This window comes from Cydia splendana, chromosome 14 (assembly GCF_910591565.1).
Source record: "Cydia splendana chromosome 14, ilCydSple1.2, whole genome shotgun sequence".
Lineage (NCBI taxonomy): Eukaryota > Metazoa > Arthropoda > Insecta > Lepidoptera > Tortricidae > Cydia > Cydia splendana.
Window position 1 is genome coordinate 424,127 of NC_085973.1, and position 10,569 is coordinate 434,695.

Below are 10,569 nucleotides of genomic sequence, written 5' to 3' on the forward strand. Positions count from 1 at the left end.
CCCTAGAAGCCACATTACCCCGTATTTGAACAAATCGTCCATGCTTAATATGTCTTCTCGGCGACATCTACATCTTGCATGTCTCCTCTTTGGCGTCTTAAACAATAAAACTCCGGAATATCTCTTTTCCAAAATTAATTTTTCAACATTTCACAACCGTCATGGCACTAGGTCAACTCGGCGTTGTCTCTTAGAAATGTACCCTCATAGAACGATTGCATTTACCGGTTGTTTCCGATATCTCGCGACCAAATGCTGGAATGATATCCCTCCACCTGTAAGAAAGCTCAAAAATAAACTAACTTTTAAACACCAGTTTAAAAAGATACTGCTTGAAAAACAAAAAACAGGGATACCATATGGCTTTTTGGTTGCGGATTTCAGGATCTAATCGGTAATTCGGAGGATTTCCAGGAGAACTAGAACCAAACCCTATGCACTTACTCACTTTTATTTTATTTTATGGCCACTAAATATTCTTATTTCTGTTTTATTTATGTATTTTTATTTCGGAACATTTTAACACCATTTAACTACACACTTTTTTACCATCATATTTACCCAACTGTAACGTGATCTGGGTTCCGGCAGAATATCAGTGCTTTGCTCAAAAGAGCGAAGCGTATAGCTGAGTCGGAACCCTTTTGTTTTTGCTGCAATGCACACAGTGTACAGCAAGTAAATCCATCTTTTCGTGTTTAAGTATTTTTTTTATTGTTAATTAAACTCTGTACATATTTTTAGTTTTGTTCTGTTTGTAATGCACCTATTTGTAAATTGTGTGTTTTTGCAGCATCCAAATAAACGTTTTATCTATCTATCTATCTATCTAACAGAATAATCTATTTCGATGCAAAAAATTACATCACGAAGGGAAAAATACGCGCATAAATTTCATGAAACGGAATTAAAGTCTCGGCATGATACGCGTGTTGGAATAATACCAAAGTAAAAGAATAATATGAAGTAGTCCATCTTTAATTTCTATGATACTATGCTGTGGGCTGCTATAATAATAATAAATTCCCTTTAGTACCGTTTGGTAACTAAAAATTGGTAACCAGCTTCGAAACGGGAAAGAAATACCAATTCGTAACTGGCTTCATATTGGGACTTTTCCGTTACCGATTTGTAACCACGTTTAGTAACCGGCTACGAAACAGGAAAAATAAATCCCGGTTTGTAACTGGTTACAAAATGGGACTTTTTAATTACCGATTCGTAGCCACGGTTGGTAACCAGCTTCCAAACGGGCAAAAATATGCCGCGTTGTAACTGGTTACAAAATGGGAGTTCAACGTACTAGTCGAGGTCATACAAGGTGGCTCATTAAGTTGTATACAGGGTGGAAAGTTGAAATGGGGCAGTAAAGGCAGCTTGCTGTCACTCGAAAATGTTCTTGGGAAACTATCTCTAACTTTTTAAGCGGTGACAATTATTGGCATTCACAGATTTTAAAATGTACAGTCAGCGAGAAATTATCATTAAAACTTAAAATAAACGTATGCAATGACAATAAGTCTGAAGTGCTTTCGTATGTTCACCGTTCTAGCCTCGATTTGGTAGAATAAAATCCGATCTGTAACTCTGGCCCCATACGTAACCGGCTACAAACAGGTAATTTTGGATTCCCATTTTGTAGCCAGTTACAAAATTTAGTTACGAAACGATACCATGCAAGCCCAATACGTAACCGGCTACAAACAGGTAATTTTGGATTCCCATTTTTTAGCCAGGTACAAAACTTATTTACCAAACGGTACCACTCTGGCCCAATTCGTAACTGGCTACATACAGGGAATTTTAGATTCCTGTTTTGTAGCTAGTTACCAGACGGTAACGGTAACACGCTGGCCCAATACGTAACCGGCTACAAACGGGGAATCTTGATTCCCATTCTGCAGCTGGTTACGAAATTTTGGTTACCAAACGGTACTAAAGGATATTTTTTTTATTTTTAGACCATCGAGGATCATTGTGTTAGTAAAATAAATAATCTTATCTAAGTGTTAGAACTATACATAACTATCCTTAATAACTATAACTATAACTATAACTATAGGTACATGTATTTATTTATTACTGCATGCCTGTATCAAGTAGCAGTTATTTACAGACAATCGATTCTGCCTGCTAGCATTCTCAGAATGCTGTTTAACCAACAGCATTCCGAGAATGCTTGCTGTTTTGTTGTTGCTGTTCTATGCAGATTAACCTAGATTAGTAGGACTAAGCAATCTTTGAACGTTAAACACTAAGCGAGGTTTAGACTAGCAAGAGCTTGCATGCAATTTTCATTACATTATGGTACCTGATCAAACATTAGAATGCAGCTTACCTTAGTAGTCGGTAATGTAACGTAAATTGCATGCAAGTTCTTTCTAGTCTGAGCCTCGCTTTATTTTCTATATTTTCGGAGTATAGTAAGATTAGTAAGCTCAACGCAAGAGAATACTAAAATGCATAAAGTAGGTAGTGCTAAATACTGATTGGCTAAAGTAGACGATAAAAAATACTACAAAACGAATTCGGCCAATGCCATCTGCTGTATTTTGCCAATTGCGGCGACTATATTTTACACTATAATATACTTACATATACTTGTACATACTTTTAATGCATTTTCATGTAATAAAGAATTTTAGATACTTATTTTTTGTACTCTACAAATAAATCAGGTTTTCTAAATCCTTGGTTTGAAGATAGATTACTGTCATTACATTATACATTGGAAATACCGTCCGCAATATATTTGCACCAGTATCAGGGGTACGAGGCTACGAGGTACCATCGCCCACACTGCTAACTGTACATCGGTGGACCTTATGCCTTTTGTAAAATGTCCACCGATGTACAGTTAAGGAATGTTGCTGTTTGTACGACCGAGAGCTAGGAAGCAAAAGTTCCAACAATCCAAACTTTATTGAGAGAGGCCTTAGCCTGAACCACTGAAAAGAAATCTTGTATTCAGTTTGTCTTTCTCGATGTTTGCAATTGGGAATGCTTTAGGTTTGGCAAGATTTAAATTTGTCCGCAAGTTTTACGAGATTAGGCCTATACCAAGTTACAGTAACTTGGCATTTGTTTCAGTGAGGTAAGAATCAATTATAGCGGCAGGGTCGCCATGTAAAGCTCTAAGATTAACCAAATTTGAATCCTGACACAGAGAATCAATTCATTATTGATTACTTGTTGACATTTTAGTAATTGTATTATGTACCTAATTGATTTATATCCATACCTGATTGTTCTTAGAACTTTTGTATTGTCAATTGTTTTATTTTGTAAATATTTATTAAGAAAGCTATTTCAAACCCAATTTATTTTTCATATCACCTGTTCGAAAAAGGGGGGTCCATATTGGCTCATATACAATTTATTATCCGAATATTTCTAATAATACCGCTTTGTAGTCATAATCTTCATTTCTCCGAAAATTGTTACTCATATATTTTTTGAATAGTTTTTTGTGCTACTACCTACATTATTCATAACGATACATATTCCGTTTTTTTTTACTCATAATGTTGTCACTGAGAATGTATCTGTGCCCATAATGTTATTTGTAAGAATTTCTTCAGTTCTAACCGAACCTAACCCACCTTTCTGGCAGCATTTCGGTTCTGTGAGGGTCGCAGTTCTAACCTAACCTAACCCACCTTTCTGGCAGGATTTTAACCTGACTTGACCTACTTTTCTGTTTATTTTTTTCTTATTTAGAATTTACTATTGCAGGTGCATGCTGCTATAAATAAAATCAAATATGTCGAAATCGATATGTCGAGTAATAATAATGCATACATTTTAGTAATAGAGATATTTATGTAGAATGACATTATGAATATAATAAATTCGAAGTTCCAATGAGTATTGTTTAAAATGAAAATGTATAATGATCATTAGGATGTAAAATTGTATGAGATACATTTTCGGAGTTTCAATAATCGGATTTGCAATTTTATATGAACTTTGGCGCACCCGAAAAAGGGCTTTTTCTTCCCCGCTAGGAGGGATCAAAGTGGCACTTTTCTTCCCTGCTAGGAGGGATCAAAGTTGTACTTTTCTGTTCTAGGACACGATTTTTTCTTACATATTTTGGAACATAACAATTTCCTCATAGTTGATGTGAAAAGCAGTATGTGTCACACGGTATCCAAATTATTTCGTCTTGGGCGTTAACACTTGAATCCCTCATTACGCTCAGGATTCTATTTTAGAATCCCGAACGTAGTGAGTTGTAGAATCCATCGCTTCATTCAGGATTCAATGTACGCCCTTGACGGAAATATATCATTTTGATCACTTGTAACACAAACTACTACTGTAATTGAATAAATTAAATTAAAATATTATTTCAATAAATTATTGCTGGCGTCAAAGTAAGTAAATTGTAAAAAAAATAACCAAATTATATTTAGGTATGGTGTTTTATACGCTACTATCGATACTGACTGTACTTGTATTTAAAGGTCGATGATCCAGGCCCCAATTTCACCACGGTGACAGGTGCGACAATTGTAAAATCACTGTTGCTGACGTCACAGGCATCCATGGGCTACGGTTACCGCTTACCATCGGGCGGGCCGTATTGCTGTTTGCCACCATCATTGTATTATTAAAAAAAAACTTTATTATATCAGAAAAAAACAGATATTTCTTTTGCGTAGTTTCTGACAATTGTCAAGATTTAGAAGAATTGTAGGTAATTCTTGACAGGTAATGAGTTATATGTCGGAATTTCGTGACAATTGTAGTGTTTCTTGTGACAATTGTCATAAACTTAGCAAGAGAAATATCTGTTTTTTTCCGATATAATAAAGTTAATTTAATAAAACAATGATGGTGGCAAACAGGAATACGGCCCGCCCGATGGTAAGCGGTAACCGTAGCCCATGGATGCCTGTGACGTCAGCAACAGTGATGTTTTACAATTGTCGCGCTTGTCACCGTGGTGAAATTGGAGCCTGCTCCTTAATTATACTTATTTAAGAAAGGGACCTTAGTTACCTTTACCCACACACTATGTGATCTTTATTCACAAGAATCAAATGGTTTATAATAATCATTTTTACATCATCATCGCATTCACATTATCTTGCATAAATCCTCCAGATAATATAGATACACAAACACATGCCAAATCCCCGTTCGCACCCGCATTACCATAAATGAATTATTGACGAATGCAAAGCGGCTGTTCAAAAAAATGTATTATTCAAAAACGTAAGCCAAGTTCGGCGGTAATGGACTGTTCACTGACTTCTGTTGGCCTAATGTACCACTCAAATGACTTGGCTCTCTTTCTTGGGAAGTTGGATTGGATCGGTGGGCACAATTGGATTACAGAGCGACTGGCAATAAATATTAATCAAGAGGAAGTTTGGTTCCTTATTAAAGTTGTAGAATATATTTAAATGTTTTGGAAAGGTAAATGTTTTTTTGCTGATTTGGAATTTTGAAAGGTTGGGACGGGGAAAATACCGCTGTTTTCTCGTTAAAAGAACAAACAAACACAAGAACCAGGACTTTTCTTTCCTCATTAGTTTTACACGCAACATTTTTACCAATTTTAATGCCAATATAATATAGCGTAAATTTTTATAGGAATTATCTGGTATCTAGACCAGATAATTCCTAAAAAAAAATACGCTTTAAATAAAAAAAAACAACGGATTGCACTCCGGGAGTGCCGGCAGAAGTGAAAACTCAATGACTAGTCCAAAATGACTGCAGCACTATGTATAATTGACCCATCCTCCTTTCTATTGAAAAACTTTAGTTCCGAAATTGCTGGCCAGTGAGCTTAAAATTGTAGCGTTTAAAATTCGAATAGAAACTGTAAAGTTACCTTGCAGACCTCGCATCTAAATATATTTGGTCATGATATTTTGAGTTTTATTCACCAGTACTAGAGTTCACTTTTATAAGCGATTTCATCAAGATGTAGCTTTATTGAATTATATTGGAGTGATATAAAGTTATGTAACTGTGAGATCCTCGTATTTCAGCCCGTACAAGATTAGAACATTGAGCTTTATTGCTTAATATAAAAGTCCAGTTTTAAATAATTGACCTGATTATGATACGTTATGACTAAAGTTCTTTTGTGAATAACATTGTCCGTGACACATGACGTCACCGTTACGTTACGCGTCTGAATCGAGTTTATCATTTTTTCCCCACCTCAAAAAGTGCTCAGCGCCGCTAAAGAAGTTTTCACTTCAAAAATCTAAATAGCTCAAAAGTCTCACTTAGTATTTTCTTTATAAGTGATTTGCTAATTAGAAGTACCATTATAACGTTATTTTATCTCCCGTATAGTCATAATGTAAACTAATTTTTCGTTCAATTCGTATATTCAATAACATTTATTCATCAGATCAACAGAAAAGCCCGGAAAGTTTTTATTCCTAAACCGAGATAGGTACCTACTTAAGCGAAATACGCTTATACGGAATTACGGAGCTCCACAAATGCAAGTATCCAATAAAATCGCAATACTGAAAACGATTCCGCTTCCGACTTCAGCGGGCCAATCGCTCGTTCCATCAGTTTATGCATGTGTATTGTCTTTAGGATAACCCTCAGGGAAGGAGCAATAAGATAAATAAAGAACTACATCTCGATTCGTATTACAAATGAACCAACAAAAACTAATATTTAAACTTTAACAGATACTGTTGAACCACCAAGAGATCTAAAATAAAACGCACAAAACCCGAAGCCGCACCATTGGCAACTATACGGGTGATAACGCCTGCCACAAAAAAATAGCAAACAAACACACGAGATTGCTCCAACCATTTTTGCAGGCGCCTGTAAATTCAAATAGGATTTTTAAATTAAAACTTTATGCGGTTGTAACGGATACAAAATTGGATTTCGTATCATATCGCCTTTTTTCAGCTCCGGCTATTTTACATTGGGAGAGTTTGAGCAAAATACAGTAATATGTGTTTACATCCTTTGGAACTCAAAGAGTAGTGGGTGGACGTAAGTAGCTTTGTTGATGAGAAAATGCAAAATATGGCCTCTATGTGGGGACAAGTTGGAAAGGTCTTGCGGCAAAAGCTCTTAGCTAACTCTTTGTGATACTTTACATTACAGATACTGTTGACTTCAAAGGAAATGCGTTTATATGTGGATGCTTGCAGCGCACATTGAAACTAAGAGGCGCATACTTTAAGAGAAGAAGGAAGGCCTATATTCTGATAATAAGTATTTGGTTCTTGTTTTAAATTATACTTCGCGCCTCGTCCTCGAGATTAGTAACTGAAGATATATATACATGTAGTTACGCCGGTAGGTGTCACCACTCTGCACTTAGTTTGGAGTTATTTTTTAATTTTTTATTTTTTAATAAGTGGGTATGCCTAGAATCCACCTCCTGACCGCCAGCGCTCCGTCCTTTCATACGCTTTCTAGTGCTCGACCACTCAAGTCACTTCTTAAATTAAATAAGTTTCTTGTTCGTGGAGTCTCGCAAAATGCCGAAACGTAAACGTGTTAAGAAATACGAAGACGACATTGATCATCTACTGCATAAAGTTCGAAAATTAAAACGTAAAATACGACATAGTGAAAGTGATTCGTCACACAGTGGTTCCAATGAGGAATTTATACCACAAGAAACAGGTAAGTCTTTTTAATTTTCGCTTGTGCAAATTTTAAAACGACCAAGGTTATTAAACCTAGGTATATGTGCACTCAGATTTATCCATTGGGGATAAATCGAAGTACAAATTGCATCGGTTGGCGTTCAGTTCATTGGGGACTGCTACCTAACTAAATGTCTGATCTATTAAAAAATTAAGATATTGACTGTATAAAACCACAATACGAGTTCATACTTGTACATACATCAATGCACTCCGATTAGCCGTTGGGGCTAAGTCGACGCATGGTATGACGGTTGGCGTACAATTCATTGGGAATTGTTACCTAACTTTAAGAAGGGATAACATGCGTTATCTGGTTCAGTTCAGATGATTAGAATATTAATAAGTAATAATATTTTTGAGTTTTATGAGTAAAAAATAAAGTCATAGATTTTGTAGGTACCTACTTACTTACTTAATTATAGTACTTAGGTAATAGTTTATATATTTATAATATACCAGTACAGTTTGCCTTAATTGTAGTCGTGAAGAGGTTCATAATTTGTTTTTAAAAAAGTTTTAAATCAAGTATATGAATATGAAAGCAAACTAAGTAGGTATTGCTTTTGTTCTCAGCATCACCGGTTTTACGACCAGATGATTGGTTTCCGGAATACCCGGATTATGAACTGAACTACGGTCCATACAGTCAGAATGACCAATATAATGGCGCTGAGTATCACGGAGACCCTATTGAGGCCAATAATAGTCCTATAGAGGAACCTCAGAATTCTGTTGGAAATTTGATAAAGCCTACTGAGGCTCAGCAAAGCGCTATACAGACCAACACACAGGCCGTGACAAATACAAGCGACAACGCCGTACCCGGCACGAGCTCCAACGCCATAGCCGGCACCAGCTCCAGCGCCATAGCCGGCGCAAGCGCCATAGCCATACCAGGCACAAGCACGGCCACTGTTGAGCATGCCGATGATAATAAGGTCGCTGACATAATCGATTTGGACGATGATGTATTACAAATTCTGGGAGATGACCCCTCGTCGGCCACAATATATGGCAAAGAGGTACGTGCAGAAATAGCTACCCGTTTTACACATGTAGCCATAGAAGGTATAACTAAAGAAATCCGTAAAGACCTCCTTAGTAAATACCTAATACCTGCTAATTGCGTGAAAATAGGCGCGCCAAAGTTAAACCCTGAGATCAAAGCTGCCATCTCAGAAAATTTTGCTAAACGAGACAAAGGCATCGAGTCCAAGCAAAAGGAAATGGCTTGCGCAATATCTTGCCTTAGCGAAATAATTACATCGCAATTAAATTCGAAAGAGAAAAATAACGACCTGTTACAAAAACTTATAGACCTCGGTCGTATTTTGTGCGATTTACAATACGCAGACAGCGTAACCAGACGCAATTTTATACTTTTCTCATTGAAAAAAGATCTCAAAGACCATCTGGTGAATACCAAGATAGACACTTGCCTATTTGGCGAAAACTTGACGGAAACGCTTAAATCAGCGAAAGCCATGATTAAATCCGGCGGAGAGATAAAAGCTCATGTTCCTAAGCAACCCGTAGCGCAATACAGGAGGGTGAAATCCAGTGTGTCCAGTCCTTTAAACCGCCGAGGCCCAGCGCCGCGCAGGCCGCCGCCGGGCCCGCCGCCGTCGGTTCCGACTCCGAGGGGTCGCGCGCCTGCTTTCCGCGCGCCGCCGCCCCAGCTCCCCCCGGCGCCGCCCGCGCGCTACTACAGGCCGTCGTACGCGCACCAGCCCCCGCCGCGTCACTACTACTAGAAACAGTTAAGTACGCCGGCCGTTTATCACTATTTTATAAACAGTGGGCGCTTATTACTAATGACCGCACCATACTTTCATGGATAGCGGGCTATAAAATCAATTTCTCAAGTACTGTTGTTCAACATTCTTTGCCCTCACTGCCAGAATATTCTGATGTAGAGAAGTCACATTTTGTAGATGCCATTAATAATCTCTTGCAAATAGGTGCTATATCCGAGTGTAATCCTTGTGACGGCCAATTTGTGTCCAGTATTTTTCTTGTGCCGAAGCCGAACGGAAAAATGCGTTTTATACTCAATCTAAAACAGTTAAATACATTTATTAAAACTGACCATTTCAAGCTCGAGGATTTGCGAACAGCTGTTAAGCTTTTAACTCCGGATTGCTTTATGGCTACGCTCGACTTGAAAGATGCGTATTTTTTAATAAAAATTCACGAGGAATCAAGAAAATACCTACGTTTTATCTATGAAAATAAAATGTACGAGTTCAACGTTTTACCGTTCGGCCTCAACACTGCGCCTTATATTTTTACAAAAATCACAAAACCTATTGTAAAACTACTACGTTCCGCAGGCCTCCTCTCTACCCTGTATCTCGATGATTGGTTACTTTTTGGTCAAAGTTACGAACAATGTCTAGAAAACATAAAATTAACAGCACAATTATTGACTTCATTAGGCTTTATTATCAATCAAGAGAAAAGTATGCTTACGCCTATGACGTCGTGCAAATTCCTAGGAATGATTATCGACTCGCGTCGTTTGCGACTTAGCTTACCTTCTGAAAAACGAGCGCGCATAAAATCTGAGTTAGAACTGTTTTTAAAAATTAAACGTTGCAAGATTAGACAGCTAGCAAAACTCACCGGCCTACTAGTCTCCGCATGCCCGGCTATCGAGTACGGATGGTTGTACACGAAGGAACTGGAACGGTGCAAGTTCCTTAACCTACAAGGCCACGATAATTATAATCGTACAATGAGTATACCCGAGTCAATCCTACCTGACATACATTGGTGGTTAATGAATATCGACAATTCCCATAGTTGCATTCGCACAGATAATTACCGAATTCAAATATTTTCTGACGCCTCAACTACGGGGTGGGGGGCAGCCTGTGGGGGTGATACGGCAAGCGGCCAATGGTCT

General features: G+C 37.6%; 1 protein-coding gene across 1 annotated transcript; it reads left to right on the plus strand.

Annotated features, from left to right (window-relative positions):
• Positions 1-7,487: 7,487 nt before the first annotated feature.
• Positions 7,488-9,415, plus strand: LOC134796933 (uncharacterized). The gene is made up of 2 exons (XM_063769127.1): positions 7,488-7,635; positions 8,235-9,415. The coding sequence occupies exons 1-2, from the start codon at positions 7,488-7,490 to the stop codon at positions 9,413-9,415; spliced, it is 1,329 nt and encodes a 442-aa protein (XP_063625197.1).
• The last annotated feature ends 1,154 nt before the right edge of the window (positions 9,416-10,569 follow it).